The following is a 23,259-nucleotide window of genomic DNA, read 5'->3' as shown; positions in this document are numbered from 1 at the left end:
TATCTTTGGTAAAAGAGCTAAATCTTTTCAATAGAAATAGAAATTTTTTAAAAAACCATTAGCTGTGTCATTACAAAGTGCAGTACAAATGCTGCCTAGCAGATGATAGACTTCTCTTCCTCCTTGGACAGTCTCTGAGAGCAGTATGGCCTAAAACAACTTTCACTAAGAACAGCTGGGCTCACTCCATATTCTCCCACTTATTAGCACTGTGACCCTGGGAAGGTTCTTTAACGTCTGCGTCGTTTCCTTTACCAGTGAAGGGAAGGGATTGGTCTTGCCATCGGGAATCAAAAATACACATATTGAGCAAACAGGAGTAGGAGGGCTGTCGACCTCCAGACTTCTCAAAGAAAGAGCAGGGTTTCTCATCTGGTGCAACAAAATGAAAGAAAGTAGGGTGTCAGCAAGAAATGTAAAAATTGCAAAAGCCCTTCAGCAAGCTTCATATTCCTTTCCGTGGACCGGAAAATCTTTGGGTGTCACAAATAAAACTTGTGAGAGAACTGGACGTTGGAAGCAAACCCAGCTGCCTGTTCCCCACACGGATCATCCGGTGATGGGGGAGCTGCTGGCTGTGTGCTTTCCCAGCGGCAAGAAACAGAAAACAACGAATTATTTCATTCCATTTGCCTTACAGTAGGTTGTTGTGCCCCCCCCACAGTGCTGAAAAACTGTGAGCAGATGGCTATTCTGAAGATAGGGCTCTCCTCAGATTTAAGGCGGGCTGCCTTGTGTGTTTGGGAGAGTGGAACTTCAGAAGATCTCGTCCTTCAGAAGATCGGCACTTTGAAATCTAAGCCAGTTTTCTGTAAAATTTTCACAATCGAGAGTAAACACAGTTTGGCACAGACACCAATACTTAAAATTTGGGCTTGAGACCTATTGTTTAATCAGAAACGGATCGTCTTGGGTTTTTCAATGTTTTCTTCGGGAATGACTCTGATCAGAGTCCTGTTCCACACAAATAAGGTAGTTTTACTGAAAATGTCAATGGCTCATAAAGTTAATTGCCTTTCAAAAAAATCTGTCTTCTTTGTGTATTCTAAGCATCAAATACCTGCCAAAGTCGGCTCCAGATAAGTTAATGTTTAAAACAATAGCAGATCCTGTGACTGCTAAAAATTTCACAACCTAGGAGAAGACAAACACATGAAGAAATTTTAATTATTATCATTAGGTCCGAATGACAAGAAGAACCAAAAATGGGAGGAGAAAATAATATCCTTCTGTCCTGAAGTTATTCCAGGACACCAAGGCTTCAACTGGATTTGCCAACATTGCCACTGAATTTTTAATGATGATTCATCCTTTGCCTTTCACACGGTGGAGACGCCCCACTGTACACTTTGTCTCCAGATGGGGTCAGAGAGGGCCAGCTCCCCAGTCTGAGTGCTCACGTGATCCTGGTGGAGTCACTGGGGGTATGAGGTGGAGTTTAAGAGTTGCGATTTTTAATTTCAAAAAAATTTTTGATTTCGGGATTTAAAGACTCTTTTTCTTTCTAGGTGCCCTAGCTAAAATTTCACCTCTTTCATCGCCCTGTTCCTCACCTCCCCAAGGGACTCCTGCCAGCAGCCCAGTCAGCAAAATTTCTGCAGTGCGGTTTCCAGATTCTGCCAACACAACTGCCAGGCTGGGCCTGGGTTCTCACAGGGCATTAACTTATACTCAGAGTGCCCCCGACCTGTCTCCTCAGATCCTCCCTCCACCTGTTATATGTAGCAGGTAAGGCTTTTACATTGTTAACTGGAGGTTCACCCGTCCGAAAACTCTTATTAGTGTTCCTCACCAGTCCACACAGTTCTGTGTAGGTTTGCCAAAGAAGTTGACATGAGAGTAAGGATAGATTAATGTTTCTGTTGAACAGAAACTTGATTTTTCCATGGTTTCCTGTGAATAGAAATAGAGTCCCTAGAGTCCATACAGCTAACCTTGGAGGTGATAGAAAATAAGTAGTTGTGTATTTCCTCTGCTTACTAATGGAGAATGCATAAAGCATATAATTAAAAAATCGTATCAGGTGATTTAATATAATATATTATGTTGGAATATTTTTTACTTGCTCTTCAAGGAGGATTTTATCTCCATTTAAAAGGTATATTCGGTTTGCAATCCCCACTTTAAAAATGTGCAGATAGGGGTGCCTGGCTGGCTCAGAAAAGCATGCAGCTCTTGATCTCAGGGTTGTGAGTTCGAGCCCCACGTTGGGTGTAGAGATTACTTAAAAATCTTAAAATAAATAAATAAATGAATACATAAATAAAAATGCTCAGCAAACACATGGCACATTATGGTTGGACTGAAATGGGTCTCTGAAGGCAGTTAAACAATTGACTTGTACTGCTCTATCATTTTTTTTTTAGATTTTATTTATTTATTTGTCAGTGAGAAAGAGAGAGAGAGCGAGCGAGCACAGGCAGACAGAGTGGCAGAGGGAGAAGCAGGCTCCCTGGGGAGCAAGGAGCCCGATGTGGGACTCGATCCCAGGGATCATGACCTGAGCCGAAGGCAGCCGCTTAACCAACTGAGCCACCCAGGCGTCCCTGCTCTATCATTTTTAAATAGAATTGCAAATAGGAAGCATTGTCTTTTCACAGAAGATAAGAAAAAAAAGCTTCACATGACAAGAATAATTATTTTGACAACATGGCCATGGAGAAGGAATTACCTCCTCTTACTGATTACTGTATTGTTGTTCTCTGGTAATAGCTTCATCTTGAAGGATGGAATTACACTAGTATTACAATAATACTAGTACATAATAATTACTAGTAATATAACTAGTAATAATAACTAGTAATAATAATTACAATAATACAATAGTATTACACTATTCTTTTAACTCGAAGAGTTAAGTGCTTTTGTGCTAAGTGTAGTCATGAGAGTGCCTTGAACGAAATGCTATTTCTTTGCTGAGGTTAATGAGGATAACCATTTGGAGTAATGAGTTTACATACTGGTCATCTAATATCACCTATTAGTTCTCAGACCTAGATTTGATTACTATATTCTGTTTTAAACTTCACAGATTTCATTTTCAGATCATTTAGTCATGAACTCTAAATCAATGCTCTTTTTTCTAATCTTTATATATACTTGTTTTCTCTTTACAGATATTTTAAAAGGGGAAATCATTTTTGTTAGTTTATTTGTCTAGGAGTAGAAAATTAATTTACCATCCCAAAGTTACTCTGTGACCCTCTCTATGAGACTTTTTTTAATAAAATAATTTCTGTGGAATATTAATCCCATCTCCCCCTTCCCCCCCCCACACAAACCATGATCTGCTATAAAACACATACCATATTTCCCTTGGTGATTCACAGCACACATCACTTTATTAAAAGCTCTGAGAAGTCCTGCAAAAAGCAAACCTCTTGGTTTTTGGCTCAGGTAGCCTTTTCTGAATTTATCTGACCACAGAACCAATTTATTTAGGTTAACACAAAGTAATTGCCCATGGAGCTAGTCTATGGTGGACCGTCCTTAGGAAACATGTTTTTGTGCTATGCGTTGCAAGCCAAGATGTAGCTCATTGGAGTGATTGACATCAAGGACATCTGCTCCCAGCATTTCTAGGGAGACTATCCCACTGTGGGCTCCAAACATGTGGGAAATAAGTCGCCTAAAGAAAGCAGAGATGTTCCAAAAAGATCTATCACTTGCATAGCTTTTCTCCTCATGGTCTATTTTTTGTACTCTTAGAGAATGTAATGGATTTTTATAAAAGAAGTTTTGGAGAAAAACAAGAGAATTTCACTGCCGACTTGTTCGGTAATGTTTATAAATCCAGTAGTGTGTCTTTTATTTGTTTGGGCTTTATAAATCTGTAATTCAAACCACGTTCTATTATTGCCTTCAAGGCAGCCACCCATGTAGGCACAGAGAGCTCCAGAAACACACGACTAATTATTGTGGTTTCCCTTGCTGAACTCGAAGGGTTTGGCATTGAATCCCAGTCTTTTGGCTGCTGTAATGTCTATGCAACAAGCTGTTTTTTTGGCATAAGAGGTAGTATATTTGAGCTACTAATTTAAGTGCTCCTTTTAAGTATTATCTTGCAATGAAAATTCTTAAAACTAATAAACCCTCCATTTACCAAGTGTCACCCAAGAATGTAAGCCCATCATTTGTATCTGCTTTCTTTTTTCTTTGGTCTGTCATTTTCTTTTGATTCCCTAAATCAAAGTGATAGGGTCTCATAATTAGAAATATTTTTGCATGGGATGCTTCCCTATTTATGTTTAAGGCTTGAAAATAAATTTGCTTTGGATGAAAATAATCTCTAACTGGCAGATGCTTAGATCTACAACACACATATACAAGCACAATTGAGGGAAAATAAAAGTGATGAGACCTTTAGTAAATTATAAACCATTCCTCTTTTCCTTTTAGAGTGAGTACTCGTGGTTAAATAACAAACAAAAACCCTCTGAGACCGTTTGTAATATTAGGCAGAAGAAAAGAACCCTGGAGCAAAAGGCAGAATTAAAGTCTAACCATGGAGTTTCTGAACAAGATAAGTGAGAGAAGAAACTTGCCAGGCTATTTGTGGAGTTACTTTTTAATTTTTAAAGCAGTCAAAACTGTTGAGAAAACAAAAGTATCCCACCTTCTCCAATGTCCTCTGTTAAAGAGCCAGGACTATGCAGATGCTCATTTTTCTAGATTACTCACAGTGTACACCCTTGGCCCGTTTTTCTCAGCTAGCATTTGTGCAGCCAATTTTCCACTCCCTCTCTATCACAATGTACCTCTACTTTGTTCCTTTCCTTTGGGCTTTAGCAGGTGACTGATCGGTCTTAAAAAAGGAATTAATTTTTATTTTGTGGCAGAAAAGAAAATTAGCATACTGTCTTTCTATCTCCACATATGCAATCTTAAAGGGCTCTTTGGGCATAAAATGTCTTAACCCATAGAAATAAATCTACTAATGAGGCTTTTAGTCAGGTGCAAAAGGTATGCATTGGGGAAGATATTTTTGACTAAATATGCCTCAGCACCTCCAAAGTCACTACTATGAGCAGGTAGCAGATTGTCCTAGGAGTCTCTAAGTAATGTTTAACAAAAGTGGTTTCTTTTTTCTTTTTTTTTTTTTTTTTAAAGATTTATTTATTTATTTGACAGAGAGATTACAAGTAGGCAGAGAGGCAGGCAGAGAGAGAGGAGGAAGCAGGCTCTCTGCTCAGCTCGATCCCAGGACCCTGAGATCATGACCTGAGCCGAAGGCAGCGGCTTAACCCACTGAGCCACCCAGGCGCCCAACAAAAGTGGTTTCAAATGTGGTCTAGACTGTGGAGGAGGATGGGTGTTGAGTGAAGCTTCTGATCCTTTAGAATGATCACACTCTTGCTAAAAAGAAAACAGTCTATCAGCATCTATGTGTAAAGCAAAGCAATTTTTTTAAATCAAATAAGTGGAAAGTAGAAATATTTGATTATCTGTCTTCATGTGTATGTATACGGTGTGTGCCTGTGATTTTTTGAAAAGAGAGAATATACTTAAAGCTGTTGCACTGTTTCTCAGCTGTGGCAGACCGTATCCCCAAGGGAATCCTGCAGACGGGCCCCTGGAGGGGAGCAGTGGAGCCATTCGGACACCAAGCAGAACAGGTAATTCTCTGTTTGCATTCTGTTCCTCAACATGGAAATCACTTGTGTCTTTACCCCTCTGATCTAAAAGGTAACATATGTTTCTGATTTTTTTTATTTATTTTTAAAGATCTTATTTACTTGAGAGAGAGAGAGAATGTGAGAGAGAGCATGAGAGGATCAGAGGGAGAAGGAGACTCCCTGCTGAGCAGGGAGCCCCATGTGGGACTCAATCCCAGGACTCCAGTATCATGACCTGAGCCAAAGGCTGATGCCCAACTGACTGAGCCACCCAGGGTGCTCCTTTTTCTGAGTTTTTAGATGACAAATGTAAAAAGACAGTGAAGGAAAGCAAAATCATCCCTAATCCTACTACCTAAGTTCAGCATGGATATGATTTTGTTCAAAATTGATTTGAATACCTATACACAAATATATATATATAGATCTATATATATATAGATCTATATATATAGATCTATATATATATATTTAAATTAGATGTCATTTTATATAATACATAGAACTATATGGTTCTATTCTATTCATAGAACTATATAGAACTATTATCTTGGACACTGGAAGCTTGTCCATTCTAGGATACTCTGGAGGTCTCTGTTGCAGACTGAGAAAATACCCTGTTGAGATCACTATAAGTATACAAAAATGCTGTTTCTTGAGGCAGTATCATGGTGAGGTTAAGAACACAGGCAATGGATCCTGGTTTTATCCTATTCAGCTGCCTACTATTTTATAATCTCTGTGCCTCAGTTCCTGCATACGTAGATGGGGATAATAATAGCACCTCCCTAACAGGATTATTGTAAGAGCTAAATTATTTGGAACATGTAACAAAAACACCAATTCTGAAAGATAGATGCACTTATATGTTTACTGCAGCATTATTTACTAGTGCCAAGATAATGGAAGATACCTAATACATGATGGAATATTACTCAGCCATTAAAAAGAATGAAATCGTGCCATCTGTGACAACACGGATGGGCCTAGAGGGCTTTACACTAAGTGAAATAAGTCAGACAGAGAAAGAGGAATACCCTATCATTTCATCTATACGTGAAGGCAAGAAAACAAACAAACAGGAACAAACTTGTAAAAGTGCAGTTAGAGGAAGGGAATTAAGAAGTGCAGGCTTACAGTTATAAAATAAATAAGTCATGGGGATGAAAGGAAGAGCAGAGGGAATATAGTCAGTAGTATTGTAATAACTATATGTTAGCTACCCTTACTGGAAGTATTGCATAATATATATAATTGTTGAATCACTATGTTGTATGCCTGAAATTAACATAATATTGTATGTCAACTATACTTCAATTTTTAAAAATCACTTAAGGACTTACAGTATCTAGGTCACTGTAAATAGTTCATGTTTGCTGCCATTACTATGATGATTAGTATTTTATTTTTATTGATGCAACTGTAGGGACTTTATTTTGTTAATGCTGAAAGATTACAAGGTAGGAAAAAACCTGGCCTCTCTGGATGGCAGACTTGAGGGTGATAAAGCTATGTAATAATTCTTAATTATGTAATTCAGCATCTATTGACATATACTCAATAAATTTTGGTTATTTGCCTATGAAAATGGCAATGTACAAAGGTCAGGAGACATGGGCAAGGAAGACTCAAAAGGAACATTTTTTCTGATATTGTAGCATTCTGAAGACTCAGAATATTCCCTTCCTTATGTCCCTGATCATCTTTGAATCTTCTGAGTCAGATACAATAGGGGGAGTATTTCTTTATCACCTTTGTTGTTTCACATGGAACTATGGCCTTGGAGCGTTCTTCACTTTTTTTCCTACAAATTCGGGGATTGAAACTTGGCAAGTTCATCTTCATACTGTGTCTCATTCTTACATAGAACAAGTTGCACGAGAAAGTTGGAAGAAAAAGGGGTCTTTGGAAAAGTTCTACGAGATACTCTTGATGGCACTAGGCTACATAACAAAAGACATTATTCACTAGCAACTTAAGAAAAATTATAGTCAATGTATGAGGACATACAATAGTCCTAGAAATACCCAGAGCAACTGAGAAAGAAGAACAAAGTTAGAGGAAATCCATTACCTGACTTCAAGACTTCAGTTGTAGTAATCAAGATAGTGTGGTGCAAGCTTGAGGATCAGCAGATAGATCCAATAGAATAGAATGGAAATCCCCAAATTAAAAAGCCCCATTCAATTTTCAACGGAGATGCCAGAGCATTCCAGTAGAGTTGGAAAAAGTGAATTTCACCCCCTACTTAACACCGTATGAAACATCATCCTCGATGGAGCATAGACCTAAATGTAAAAGCTAAAACAGTAAAAGCTTCTGAAAGCAAATAGGTTCGTGCCTTAGGGGAAGGCAAAGATTGCATAGGAATCCTAGTGAAAACCCTATAGGAAAAAAAAAAAAAGCTTGACTTTATCAAAAGTAAAGAATGTAGGAACTAGAGTCCTATTTCGTGAGTTCAAATTCATGTGGCAAAATTTACTAGCTGTATGCCTTCAACAATTTACTTATCCTTTCTGTGCCTCAGCTTACTTTCTGCATGTGAGGACATCAGAAACGTGGTGATGTGCAATAATAACCAGCCTCATAGGATTGTGTACTTTTAAATGGGTTAGACAAATGAAGCGCTTTCGGTGGTATCCAGCACATGGCATTCACCTACTGAACCATTCAGGCACTTACTCAGCCATGAGAAACTTTTTTTGAGGTCATTGCCCCAAAAGCCTGTTCTACAGATACTTGATAGTACCTGACTGGGCCTCTAGTTAGTATAGTTTAATGCTGACTGAAATGGGAGACAATGGAAGACATAGGGAAGGAAGAAAGCCACAGATTCCTAGGGATCAAGATTGGATACAGGGGATCTCCTAGTTCCTTAAGTACATGCTAGCTATTATGCCATGTCCTACAGACCACTTAGTGCTTGGGTGTCTACTACTTCTTCCCATGTGCCCATTCTAGACTTAGCTACTCGGTGGCTTTGTGTGTTGGGTGAATGCATAAAGGAAAAAGAAATACAAAGTTATGGAAGTTTTAACAAGTATAAACTGCTGATCTAAGCATTGTTATGGAGGAATTATTGAATGTCCTAAAATCACAGATCATAATTCTATCTATTTCATTGGGTTACAAAATGTTTACCTTTTCTGGGCACCTGGGTGGCTCAATTGGTTGAGCATCTGTTTTTTCAGCTCAGGTCATGATCATGGAGTCCCTGGATTGAACCCCACGCTGGGCTCCTTGCTTGGAGGGGAGCCTACTTCTCCCTTTCCTTTTGCTAATAAATAAATAAATAAATAATCTTTTTTTTTTTTTTTAAGTACATTTTCCCAGCTTATGATCTTACATTCTTGGTGTGTAAGCTCATGAAAGCAATGTCCCTAAGCATGGTATTTGCCATGTGCATTTTAGGAATATTCACTCAAATGGGACCCCTGTGTCCATTTGCAAGTTTCCTAATAAGCTGCTCTCTTTCCATTACAGATGACACTACTCAAGTTACCTCTGATTATGAAACCAACAACAACAGTGACAGCAGTGATATTGTACAGAATGAAGATGAGACTGACTGCCTGAGAGAGCCTCGGAGGAAAGCTTCTGCTTGTGCTCCCTACGCGCCTGAGGCCATGATATTCCTGGTAGTCCCATATCACTTTGCTCATTCCTTTACTTAAGAAATTGCATGTCTTCTATGACATGTTTTCTATGACAGAATTGACTTAGGAATAGATTTACAAATCTCTCTCTTTTGGATCATACATGCCTTGTAACCATACCCCTGTGTATCAATATAATTTTTCCTTATCCAAGTTTTCTTGATCTCTTTATTGTTCTCTTATTTAATGATTAAAAAAATGCAAGTATTCATCTCCAGAAGTGATTACAGGTGCTTCTTAATCCTAGAATCTGAACGTGTTGTAGGTATGTCTAGAAAAAACTTATTTCATCCAGTGACAAAAGTTGTCTTTGGGCATCTGCAATCTTTTTTTCTAGTACCTCCTTCAGTTAGAAAGTGTGCCAGTACTTATTTTCCTTATTATATTAAACTAGGTTTATACTGACACACTACCCATTAAAATAGTCTTTAATGAGAACTGACTTTGTGTGTTTATAGAGACCAATTTGAATGGATGAAAGTGTATATTTATGTCAGGTTAATTTCAGGGAGACAGCAAACAGAAAATAGTTGGCTCTCATGTAATTATCAATTGCTGCCATTATCATTCTTCATTTATCTGACTTACCATTTATACTTCTAAAGAGATTGCCAGATAAATTTGTATGTTTCCTAATCCTCATTATCTTTATTTATTTATTTATTTATTTATTTATTTTTGTAAGGGTACTCTTAAGAATGTCCTCATTTTGGACCAATTAGAAAATGTCTTTACATTAATATAGTACATGATCCTTGGAAACCATACATCACATGAATTAAATTAAAATCTAAGTTAAATGTGGCAGTTATCATCCCACAGGATCAATGCTGATTTTGAAGCAATAATATATATTAATTCAGCCAAGTAAAGTCGGGAGTGATTAACTCCTTCTCCCCACTCATGGGTTTCTTTTGAGAGTCCAGTGTAAGCCAGGAACCCTCCCAGAAAAATTTATGTAAACGCATAAAGAGATAAATTTACATAAGATTTCAGAGTGTCCTGAAGTCCTTGAATCTTTATTTAGGAACCCCACAGTAGGTAAATAGCAGATACATAAACTTATGAAAGAAACATCATTTTTTTTTTTTGGTAGCATATATGAACCAGCAATGGACAGGCACCTAATATGCAAAAGCCATGATAGGAAACAGCATTAGGCCCTTTTCTCCTTATGGTGCAATCAGTGTCTTGTTCATCTTGGTTTGTTTGTTTGTTTGTTTGTTTGTTTAAGGATCACTCATTTACCCTGAAGTTTTAAGTCATTTATTTTTGTAACCTCAGTTGTTGAGTTGAACTTATCAAAGCACAAATTGCTTTGTAGAAAAACTGCTTGTTCTTAAAATATTTTCATGTTCATCACAGGACAAGCCAATTCTTGCTCCTGAACCTCTTGTCATGGATAACTTGGACTCAATTATGGAGCAGCTAAATACTTGGAATTTTCCAATTTTCGATTTGGTGGAAAAAATAGGAAGAAAATGTGGCCGTATTCTTAGTCAGGTAAGGAATCTATTCATATGTTTGACTCTATTCATATGTTTGATTTTATGTATTTATTAGTGAGTGAGGGAGAGAGCACACAAGCAGAGGGAACAGCAAGGGGAGAGAGAAAGCAGACTCTGCACTGAGCAAGGAGCCCCCCCCCCCCGAATTCCATCCCAGGACGTGGGATCATGACCTGAGCCAAAGGCAGACACTTAATGGACAGAGCCACCCAGGCACCCCAATATGTTTGACTTGAAATGTAGGAAAAAACATCCCTTGGTTGGTTCAAGCTGTGTCCATGCTTGACACTGATGTGGGTACTGGGTGGAGAAAGGTTATTTTAAGTACCCAGTGTTCTCCAGATTCCTTCGTGTTGGGTTAACAAAGAAAGTTGGAACTGGAAGTGAGTGGAATACCATAGTATTCAATTAAAATATGTAATTTTTAAGACAAATCGGAAGAGAGCAGGGATACACCAGTAAGATGGAGAAATACATCTGAAATTTATAGAATTCAGCAAAAGCAAAGCTGATACAAGCCCTCACAAGAAGAAAGTTGCCAAATCGTATGCAGTAATTTCTTATGTGTAATTTTTTCCAATGACTATTTTTTAAAACTTTTTTTTGGGGGGGAAGGGCCAAAAGAGAGGCAGAATCTTTTTTTTTTTTTTTTTAAGATTTTATTTATTTATTTGAGAGAGAGACAGTGAGAGAGGACATGAGCGAGGAGAAGGTCAGAGGGAGAAGCAGACTTCCCATGGAGCTGGGAGCCTGATATGGGACTCGATCCTGGGACTCCAGGATCATGACCTGAGCCAAAGGCAGTCGTCCAACCAACTGAGCCACCCAGGCACCCCGAGGCAGAGAGAATCTTAACCAGGCTCCATGCCCAGTTCAGAGCCCAAGGTGGGACTCCATCTTATAACCTTGAGATTATGACATTCGCCAGATCAAGAGTGAAACACTTAACCAACTGAGCCACTCAGGCACCTTTAAAACTTTTGAATAGTATGGTGCTTAGGTCTTCCCAAAAGTAAGATGCTGTGCAGAAATACATTTCCTTCTATTGCTGTGAGAAACATATCAAATAGAGTTCTCTGTGTTTTAATGTAGAAAATACCTTTTTGTATCACAAGAAATACAGAATGGAAACTATTGCCACTCAAAGAGACTTTTTGTATTTTTTCCTTCAGCTAAACTACTTTCAAGGCTTCCCACACTTAAACTGTTTACCTGAGAGAGAAAGAAAACACAGAAATTAAAAATTTGAACATGTTTGTTCTCAATAAACAAAATACTGGATTTGCTCTATCATCAGACATCTATCAGAATACACACACATGTGGGAAGATGCAGTAATATCAGCTTATATAAAGATGTTTCAGGGTTGTTTTCATAGATGGAATAAATATCACTGCAGAGTAGCTGAAAACTGCCAAACTAACATAAGATTTAGGTGAGAATTCAAGACCCAGAGTTAAGTGGAGCCACGAACGCTTCCCTGGAAAACACTAGAAGAGAAACCACTGTCACACTGATTTCTACTCCATGCATCAGAGACAGGCTTTCTTCAGACATTCCAGCAAGTATTTAAGTGTAGGGCTTCAGGGTGAGGATTCCTGATCCGTGAAGGTTTGGAGGAGGAAGATGGAGGGGGCTTTTCCTCTGTTTCTCATTTGCACAAAGTATTAGTCTAATCTTCAAGAAGAAAAGTATGTCCCTCTGCCTTAAAGAGACTAATAGAGATATTAAATACAGGTGAAAATAATGACAATTCAACTTGCTACCTACAAAAGCAGTGTGCTAAAATGATTTATGGATTATGAAGCTCAAAATAATTACAAAGTCTGTATGACATGTAGTTGCCTCTTCTAGACTCTCCTGATCATGAACTCCTAAAGGACTGGGATGACAACGCTTGCACTTGTACTAGGAGTTAATGATCCCATTTTTTCTCTTTTTCCTTATCCTTGGTGCTAAGCAGCACCTTTTATGCTAGGTGACCTTTTTAAGTACTTCTTAATATTTAAGACTTATTTATTTATTTTAGAGAGGGTGAGTGGGCATGGGGGGCAGGGAGAGAGGCAGTGGGAGAGAGAAACCCAAGCGGACTGTATGCTGAGCTTATAGGACCTGAGCCAAGAGCAAGAGCTGGACACTTAACCAACTGCACCACCCAGGGACCCTAGGTGATCTTGAAGACAGGTGTAAGTGCCAGGGAATGGCCAGCAGTCCCTGTACCTGTGGCTGAAAGACTACTTCAAAACTTCGCTGTGAAAGAGAGGAGAAGGCAAAGGCGTCAATGATCAGAGATGAGGACCCTTTGCCTTTCTTTGCTCCCACTTTTATTGGTCCTTCAGGATAATCACAAATCCTCATTACTGTTTCTCAGGCCTGTGCTATGTGAGAAGTGGTCTTACTGAAACTGGGAAGATCTGTCTACGGGAGAGATAGGATATGCTAATCGGCATGTTCTGTGAGTTCTGCTAAACACAGCCTAAGGGACAATGCGTACATCTCTCAGATCTCAGAGAGGCTGTTTTGGGCTGAGAAAGCTTCAGGAAGGCAACTCCCTGCGGCTTTCCAACAGCAGGGGGTTCCTGTAGGCCTTAGCATTCCAAAGGCCCATGCCCTTCCCGAAACCTTCTGTCGCCTCCAGGGGCCTCTATTATATTTTAGCGAGACAGGTATTATGGCTGATTTTGTGCTCTACATTAACTCCGACATATAAGGACAGCTGTTTTTATCCAGTCCACCCTAGCCTTAGATACAAAACTGGAAGGTTTTGTATCCCACTTTCTGAAAACACTTGCAGGCTTTTGTCTCTGAGGGAGTGATTTTACCTGGAAATACTCCTGTAATGGTGCCTGGAAAATAGGTGACAGACCCCTGGGAAGCCTTCTTTTTCCTTCACTGCAGAGTGTGGCTCCTAGGAGAAAAGGTTCATATTGTTTTGTATCAGATATGTATGTCACACACTCCCGGAAACCCTACAACTTGCTTCTCAGTAACTTGGATGCAGATAGTTTAATCTCCGCTTTGCAGAAGAGGAAACTGAGGCTTAAAAGAGCATATACCGTTCATCTGAAGTGGTAGAGTAAATATCGGAGCAGACATAGCCATATTGAAAATCCATACTTTCGTCCTTCATTTACCCTCAGCTCTTTCTCCACTACCCCCGGCCCTGCCCCTGTAAAACATATTCCCTGATTCTGTCTTCAAACACTGAACCAGTTTCGGTGGGAAAGTAGTTACTGTAGCAGTCAGTCTTTTAGCCCTAGTGACAGTGTAGCGAATACTGTTCCTCTACCAGCATCCCCTTGAAGTTCTGGGAGCTGGGGGGTGTGGGCTTGTGAAACTTGATGGGCTGTTTGGCAAAATGTTTTCTAAGAGCCCTGGACCTGAGTACACAAGAGAAAGATTAGATATAATGAACAATTAAGTTGCAGTAAAATGCACTAATGTGTTTTTCTTCTAGTCACCTTCCAAAAAAGAAATACATAACTACATGAGCCTTAGTCATTCACTGTTTATCTTTCCAGTTTACAAAACATTGAACTTTGAGAAAATGCAGTTTTATTTGTCTTGCTGAGTAAAACTTTATGGGTTTTTCTCTTTGATTTGAGTTTATAAGCACAAAGTCATATTTTCACTGGGTGAAAGGCGTATTTTTTTCACCTTAGTAAGACTTTGGGACAGCTGAGATGAATTAACTTGAACATTCCGAGAAATCACCTTCTGGCTGAAACTACACAGAAAAAGTCTCACTTCAAAAGATTTTTAAAGAGACATATGTGCAATGGAAATGACTTTTCAGTCTCAGTATACTGACTGCCTTTTTGATGATTATCATGTTTATTTTAACAAATTTAAAAAGACATGGTTCAGATTTCAGAATAATGCTTACTTTTCCTGGTTACCAATATTTACCTGGTTAATGGTATCTTTATTTGTGAGTTTAAATTATTGGTGGTTGATTTTTTTTTTTTTTTAACAGCATGTTGGTAAAAGTACTCCTGTTTTAAAATCATACTCTAAAATATTCTGTCATCTTAATTTTTCCATTCATCTGTCATATGTTTAAGAGAATAGTAAGAAACTTAGGTCATTTGCAATCCTAATAACATTGTTTTTCAAATAATTGTGGTAGGATTTGAAGTAGTTTAGAGTACAAAATCTGAAGCCAAAGGCTTGGCTTAAATTCTGGTTCTGATAACGTTTGTTGTGTGATCTTGGACAAGTCACTGAAGTTACAAGTATAGTTAAATCCATTAGGTATTTATAAACAAGAATTCAAATATAGATCAAAGCAGTAGTAAAGAGGAAAAAACCCCCCCAAATAGCTTAAAATATTACAAAAACCATAAACTTCACTTTCTGTTGCCCCCCTACTTTTTTTTGAGAGAGAGAGCAAACAGGGGAGGTTGTGGAGGAGAGGGAGAGGGAAAGAGAGAGAACCTTAAGCTGGCTCCATGCTCAGCATGAGCCCAATGTTGGGCTCGGTCTCATAACCCTGAGATCATGACCTGAGGCAAAATCAAGAGTCAGACGCTTAACCAGCTGACTCACCCAGGTGCCCCTGTTGCATTTTTAAAGAGAGGATATGGGAATGGTATGTTAGACACAAAGAGGGTGAAACTTGCCATTCAGAATGGAGAAAAGTATACAGAAGTCGATGTACATAGTATATAATCTGTTCCCAACCTAGCAGCTCTGGTGATCCTTTTAAAACATAAGTCAAATAAGGGCATCTGGGTGGTACAGTAGGAAAGCGTCTGACTTCCGCTCAGGTCATGACCCTAGGGCCTAATGGAGCCTTGCATTGGGCTCCATGCTCAGCTGGGCGTCTGCTTATCCCTCTGCCTCTGCCCCTCCCTCCACTTAGGCTCCCTTTCTCTCTCTGTCTTTCAAATAAATAAATAAAATCCTAAAAAGAAAAAAAAAGTAAGATAAAGTTACTTCCCTATTCCCATATCTTCAGCAGCTTCCTACCTACTTAGAGCAAAAGTCTTACAATGATCAATTTGGCTGTCAGATCCCAAGATTGCACCCTGCCCCATCCCACTGTGTTATTGCAAACTTAAATTCTACTCCTGTCCTCATTCATTCTGTTTTAGCTACACTGGCCTTCTTGCTATTTCTTGAGTATAGCAGACATACCTCAGGGCCTTTTGCATAGGCCTTTTTCTGCATATGGAAAACCTCTTTTCTCAGATAGCCATGTACCTCAGTCTACATCTCCTTCAGTTCGTTGCTCAGATATCACCTGGATATGCCTACTCTATCCACCAAACTTAAAAAGAAAAAAGCAAATTCTATAGCTTCCCTGTGTTCCCAGTCCTCTAGCCTGTTCTCCTTTTTCTTCTTCTATAGTACTTACTACTCCTTTTATAGTATATACCTTACTTATTACATCTGTTATGTACTGCCCTCCCCTGCTAGACTCTAAGCTCCCTGAAGGAAGAGATCTTTGTTTTGTTCCCCTGTATATATGACTCATACAGAGCAGTGTCTGGAACATGGTAGGCACTCAGAAGTTGTATGCTGAATGAGTAACTCTCCTTTGTAGTTATGTCAGCCTAAATAGGTATAATGAGGCAAACTCAAACTTGTAAAAAGATGAGTTTATTCAGGAATAGCAGAACTGCAGTTTAGGATGTGCAAACTATGGTGAATCTCTTCAGGGTTTGGGTTTGGCTATAATTATGGGCAGGGAATGTAAAGAAGGGATAGTTCAGTTAGAGTCTGTTAAAGTCAAAACCAAATGGAGACCAGGTTTGAACTTCCCTGAGCAGACAAAACCAGAAACAAAGCTCAAGTCCGCTTAGCTTGGAAGACCAGCCCAATCTGGATGGTTTCTTGTTCATGCTTCTGGAAACCGTGTAAATACAACTTCCCAAGGTTAATATGAAGCAACTCCTCTTCAACCCCCTATCATTTAAGAAAATTCCAATGTTATCACTTCTCTAAAAATCAGTCATTGGTCAGGAAATCAGTCTCTTGGTCCTTGAGCTTTATTTTTCTGAGGACACATGGTGAGATTATTTTGTTTTATATCCTCTGATTTCATTTTAGATAGAAATTCCATTATAGTTCTCTATATAGGTGTATATATGTCTACATGCATATATAGATATATGTGATAAACACTGAGTACATAATTAAAGGAATATCACTGAATTTAAATAGATTCAAAGTCAGTAAAAAAAGATAGGAATTTAGCTATGAAATGGCAGATCAAAGATGGAGAGGAAATATTTCAAGGCAACTTTAAGAAGAGATGCAGATAATAAAAATGATGACTATTTCTTAAAGTTTCCTGAGGTAGAGCCAACACTGTGCCTTTGTGACATGGAGTAAGCTACTTGACATGGTGCTATACTCTGTTCTGACATGTGAATAAGCATTTCTCTCCCTAGTACCTTCTTCTGTGCCTTTATTAGTTTTTTCTCCATCATTTGCTCATCAAATATGCCAATCATAGGTGTAGGTGTTCACTGGATTTGGGTCACCAGAGCTGTGAATGCAATTGGACGAGAATGTATACTTGGAGGAGAAAGAGAAGATAAGCTAGGAAAAAAATAATTTAGATGTTGTTATTTATACTGCATTAGAATAAATCAGTTTTCTCTATATAGTTGTCAAAGTAACTGTTTTTCTCTCTCTCATAATTCTTTCCCTTTACTCTTCATTCAGTAAGGTACAACTCTGAATCCTTTATCCTCTTCTTTTTTCTTTAAGAAAAAATTGGACCAAACTAAGGCTTTTTCCTTATTTATTAGTGCTTGTAGTATGCACTATACAAGGAGGAATTAAGAAGGATTCTCTAGCAGTTGATAGCACACAGTGGAGTGCCTTGATATGTTTCTGTAGTGTATACTGTTGTTTAGGTTGTTTTCTTGGTTGAATGTCCACACCTTTAAAAGCAGATTAAATACCCCTTGAGGTTAGGGGCTACAGGGGCTAGACACACAGAGTTCTTCAGTACTTACTTGACTTACTGTTCCCTGTAAGTTCTCTGCTGGCCAGGAATTATTTGTTTTATTTTTATTTTTTTCCTTTTGTGTCTGGTACATACCGAGGGATGTTTTTTATAAAGCTTTGTCTTTCTCTTTATAGGTATCATACAGACTTTTTGAAGACATGGGCCTTTTTGAAGCTTTCAAAATTCCAGTTAGGGAATTTATGAATTATTTTCATGCTTTGGAGATTGGATACAGGGAAATTCCTTGTAAGTATAAGTTATATGTGAAATAATACTTTTCAAATCTGCCAAATTTGCTCTGGGTAGTGGGATATTGAACCACTGGCAGATAGCAGAGAACTATACATGGTAAACACTGGATGTGACCTTGACCAGGAGATTACAGCCTGTTTCAGAGTTCCGGTCCCTTCACCTCTCAGCTGTCAAAGACTGTGGGTCTTACTTCACCTCTACATGCCTCATTTCTTAATCTGTAAAATGGGGATCATAATATCTTTGAGGATTATAATAGCTTTGTAGGATTGTTATGAGGATAACATGAGGTTATAAATCTGAAGGAGTGATAATAGTTCCTTCACAGTAAGCCAGTTTAAGTGTGTGGTCCATAAATAATTAAATGTTAAATTTATTGCTCATTTTATAATACACTCCTTTTATTGGATGAGTTTAACCTTTCTTCTGGCATCTGTAGAGTTAATTCATGAAGGCTTGGAAGTTTTTTCAGTATAAGAAAGACCTGGCTGGGGGTGGAGGGATGGGAGGGTGATGGTCTAATTAATAGAATAGAAAAAAAGAGACACCTCAAAGGGGGTTGCGAAGAAATTACTAGAAGCATTTTAAAAGTCAGATAAATGTGAAGACCAAAGGAAGAGACACAAGCAAGGGTTCCAATTAGTGAACTTAAAAGACTGTGAAGGTAATTTTGTCATTTATGATACAAAATTGGAACAGAGAGGAGATGTTGAATTTTCAGTATGGAGCATTTCTGGTATCACCTGAACACGTGAGTAGAATCATCCTACATGCTACAGAATATATGGAACTGAAGAAAATGTCCAAAAATCCAGTCAGAGAAGTTGTGAGAATGTGCAGAAATCATGTGGTACTTTTAGAAAATAAATGCATAGCAAGAGAAGTAGTCAGACATACATTGGTTGAAGCATACCTTAGAAATGCGTCATTCGAATCATGCTTTAACTTGTAAGTTTTAAATTTGCTTTTATACACCTTAGACTTCAAAACCCCATGTCTTTTTCTAATAGTAAACAGCTGATGTTAAATAAAAATTCTAAGGAGACACATAAAGTAGAGGTATTTCCAGAAAGGGATAGTATATTAAACTAATGATCCATTATTAACATACTGTTTTAAAACGCCATCCATCTGCTACATTGGAATGAAAATACACAGCTGATGGCATGTGATAGGAGAAGATAATGAAGAATTGGATCTAGAAATTAAATTTGTTGGAGACTATGGGACCAAAATGCAGACAAGACAAGAGGGTGGGTGTAGACAAGAGAGAAACTTTAGAGCACTGGATCCCTTGGGAAAGTCTGGGCAGTAGGGCCATGGAAATAGAGAGAGACAAAAAAGGGGCAGTTTGAAAGAATCTCAAGATAAGCCTTGCTTTCTTAATACCATTTTCCCAGGGCACACCCTGGTTAGATGCCAGTGATTGATGTAAGTGTTACTGTGTTTTCAACAGCTAGTCATCAGACTAAATTTACAAATTGTTCTATTTCCAAATGTATTTTAGTGACATAATCAGCTATAGCCAAGTCTATTAAGTACCAGTTGATGTAACTACTAACTTTTCTCTAGGCAGTATGTCATAAAATCTTAGGGAAAGTCGACCAGTATTTAAGTGTAAAAAGAAGTTTCCAGATTCTAAATTTTATTTTATTAATTTTATTATTTTATTACTTATGTTTATATTTTCTCATTTTACAACTGAATAGATGTTTCTTTTTTCTGAAATAGTGGCTTCTTCATTTCATATGAAAAGAATTTAACAAATTATTTTTTATTTTTTATTTTTATTATAGCATAATAAACTTGTTCTATTATAACATAATAAGCTTGTTCTATTAGGAACCCTAGACATTTTTTGTAAAGGGAATTCATTTACAGAAGTTTTAGCTTGACTGGTGATCACTTTTATTTTATTTTTAAAGATTTTATTTATTTATTTGACAGAGAGAGATCACAAGTAGGCAGGGAAAGGAGGAAGCAGGCCTCCCGCTAAGCAGAGAGCCTGATGTGAGGCTTGATCCCAGGACCCTGGGATCATGACCAGAGCCAAAAGCAGACACTTTAACCCACTGAGCCACCCAGGTGCCCCTGGTAATCCCTTTTAAATAGTAATTTCTTGCATGTGGTAGTATTATAAATTTAGACTAATATAGGTATTTATTAAAAGTGTTATTTATCATTAATTTTAATTATCATACACAAATATTTCTTATATGTCTCCTTAATTTAGTATCTACTCCTAGAGGATAATATTTCTAATAGCTCTATCTAAATAAACCCATATGTAAATGAAAATCCCGAGTATCTAAAATGGGATTAGATTAACTTTAATAGGACAATGACTTAAAATATTAGAAACTAAATTTTATTAACTTCTAAGCACACTTTTAACAATTTTTAAGAGATAAAGACTTTTAAATTCGTACGCAGAGCCCTTACTAAAATTTGAGAAATCTAGATGTAAAAATGGACACAGGTAGGTAGGTAGATATTTCATGGAGTAGCAGTGGACGAAGTATAAATATAGGCAATTCACTGATAGAACTATGATGCTGAATATATATTTGTTCAATAAAGGTTAAGGATAAATTAAGGTATACTTGATACTCAGTTGCACAGAGAAATAAATAATGTTCATTGTTGTTCACAGTCCCTTTCAGTTGGGCATACTGGCAAGTAAAGAAGAGAAATTGTTAGGTCTTATCCATTCGTGAATTCAAAGTTAGTTTTGAGGGTGCTTTTTCCATTTTCAGAGACCTTCATCACTGAAGTACATTCTTCCTAACACCTCTCATTCTTGTTATTGAAGCTGGAGAAGTGGGTAGAATGGCGGCCGTGAGAATAATCTTGGTCCGTCTGTGTGTAGTTCAGTTCAGTTAAGCTGTGTGTCACGTGTCCACCAGTGTGAAAGCTAGATGCTGAGGGGGCGTGGGAGAAGCTGGAAAGGTACAACTATGACAGTATTTGCTATAAGCCAAAAGGAAAAAAATATTTAAATTGTCACTTTTCTTCTTTAACACTTTCCTAAAGAAGCATAGAAAGAATTTTCAATTGAAAGTCTATAGGTCTAAAAATCTATACATTTTACATATAACTCCCACCCTCCAATTGAAGCTCACTTCAATTCTGTGCTTGAGGGATAGGGAGAAAGTTGAGAAAAACAAGTGTATCGAGACAGAGGTGGGGAGCTGGGCAGGCTATGGGAATGAGACAGGGCATGAATGAGTGATGGTAATTACTTGCACACAGTAATTTTCCCAGCTTTCTGCAAAGGAGGAGGAAAGACCTCAACTCAGAAGCTCTCCCCCAGCCTATCCCCTAATGGTGGCAGTGGCGGCATTTTCTTCCTCTAGCAGGTCATCTCTGCCTTCTCCCTCCCCCAGGGGTTTAGCATACCTTTTATTTTAGCTCTTCAATTCTTAACAAATCCAGCATTGATCTTGGAAGAAAACCAGTGATCTGTGCTAACTCACTGTCTTGTCCAAAAACAATCATTTTTTTTTAAAAGATTTTATTTATTTATTCGAGAGAGAGAGAGAGAGAGAGAGTGGTCACTTGCTTGAGCATGAAAGGGAGAGAGCAGCAGAGGGGAGAGGGAGAAGCAGGCTTCCTGCTGAGCAGAGAGCTCTGCACAGAGCTGGACCCCAGGACCCCTGGGATCATGACCTGAGCCCAAGGCAGATGGTTAACCAAGTGAGTCACCCAGGCGACCCAGCAGCATGCATTTTACGTGAATTATATTTACATTAGTTGCAAGCTTACTCTATGTCAGGAATTTAAAAATATGTTTTCTTCTGTAATTCTCACAAATGTACTGTGAAATAAGGCACTACTTTTTAATATGCCTTTATTTTTAAAATTACAAGATGAGTTGTGAGCAGCTCACTCGAGCTCACATGGGTAATAGATCTTAGAACAGAGACAAATTCAGATCTGTCCTAAATCCAGACACTTAGCATGACGAGTTTGGTAATGGCACAGGTATGGATCTAAAATGTTTGGTCTTGGATGACTTGAGATAGTCTATACACAGAGATACAGACTCCAATTTCAATGAAATTGTTCTTTGGATGATTAGGTAATATCAGTATTCTCCTCTGGCAATGACAGGGCATGGGGTTTGCCATTTCCTCCTTTGGAGCCTTGGATGTCTGTTAGAAGCACATCCTCTCAAGTCCTTACAAGGCCCCTCTGCTGAAATGCTGGGGGTTTACATAAAATTTAGCTACATATCATCACTTAAAGATTGACTCTTAAGAGTTCCTGGAAATGTAGGGAAATAAGCACCATCTACCTACATCCCCCTGTATGCCATGAACGCCAAAAATGTTAGTTTTTTCTGGGGCACCTGGATGGCTCAGTTACGTGTCTGCCTTCTCAGGTCATGATCCTGGGGCCCTGGGATCAAGTCCTGCTCCAGGATCCCTGCTCAGCAAGGAGTCTGCTTTTCCCTCTCCCTCTGCCCCTCCACCAACTTGGGCTCCTGAGAGGGCTGTCTTTCTCTCTCTTTCTCAAATAAATAAAATCTTTAAAAGAAAAAGAAGGTAAAGAAAAAAATAAAAGAAAAAGAAAAAATGTTCATTTTTTTCTTTCTTCTCTGACCAGGGTCCGGATGTTTTCCCCAATTTCCATTATCATTCTTACTGTTCTCTTCTCTTTTCTCTTTTATCTGTTGAGTATTATTCAGAGATGTGATCTATATTGGATGATACTGTATTATGGTGGGTCATTAGAAATAGAGTATGTAAAGTTAGCATACTTAGGATAATGTATAGCAATCAATGAAATATTCTGAAGGGCCAGTAAACAAGAGAAGAACTTGGAAGAACTGCACCAGAAAATGGTGAGCTGAGAGCACACCATGCCTTTGGTCTTGGTTCAGTAGATGCCGAACTGCAGGTATAGAATATACCCCCTTTCCATGGTAATGACCTTTAACTAGAGGATTTGGTTTTCTCGTAAATTTTGCTCTTCTAAATGACTCAACTCCCTACATTAATGTACAAAAAAGTTTTTATTTTTCTCTTCAGGTATTTCCTAGAGCTGTGTTCCCAAATTAGAATTTTTAGATCAGAGAATATCATTGATTGTGGTTTTCAGTTTTGCTTTGTGAATTTAACCTATATTCAGAAGATATATTGTTAATTTTTACCAGTGTTTTAAATTTTTGCAAAAGAATCCTACTTTGTTTTATTCAGATTATATTTGTATGCTACTTAGCAGAGATGAATATTGGGTTGTACAGACCATTGGTCTGACCT

At 38.2% G+C, this 23,259-nt stretch overlaps 1 protein-coding gene across 2 annotated transcripts in view; it reads left to right on the top strand.

Moving 5' to 3' along the window:
* PDE3A (phosphodiesterase 3A) overlaps nt 1–23,259 on the top strand; it is a 321,856-nt gene that overhangs the window by 280,487 nt on the left and 18,110 nt on the right. Inside the window, exons 6-10 of one of the 2 annotated variants that reach the window (XM_004755730.3) lie at nt 1,509–1,728; nt 5,530–5,615; nt 9,099–9,253; nt 10,637–10,774; nt 17,878–17,989. In XM_004755730.3, the coding sequence (XP_004755787.1) occupies nt 1,509–1,728; nt 5,530–5,615; nt 9,099–9,253; nt 10,637–10,774; nt 17,878–17,989 (711 nt within the window). The remainder of the gene's footprint in view (nt 1–1,508; nt 1,729–5,529; nt 5,616–9,098; nt 9,254–10,636; nt 10,775–17,877; nt 17,990–23,259) is intronic. The other variant, XM_004755732.3, reaches the window with a different exon arrangement.

The sequence above is a fragment of the Mustela putorius genome, unplaced genomic scaffold, assembly GCF_011764305.1.
Source record: "Mustela putorius furo isolate JIRA1106 unplaced genomic scaffold, ASM1176430v1.1 tig00537227_pilon_pilon_pilon, whole genome shotgun sequence".
NCBI classification, from domain to species: Eukaryota; Metazoa; Chordata; class Mammalia; order Carnivora; family Mustelidae; genus Mustela; species Mustela putorius.
The sequence above is the reverse complement of the archived record's forward strand: the minus strand, read 5'-3'. Positions and strand labels throughout refer to the sequence as shown.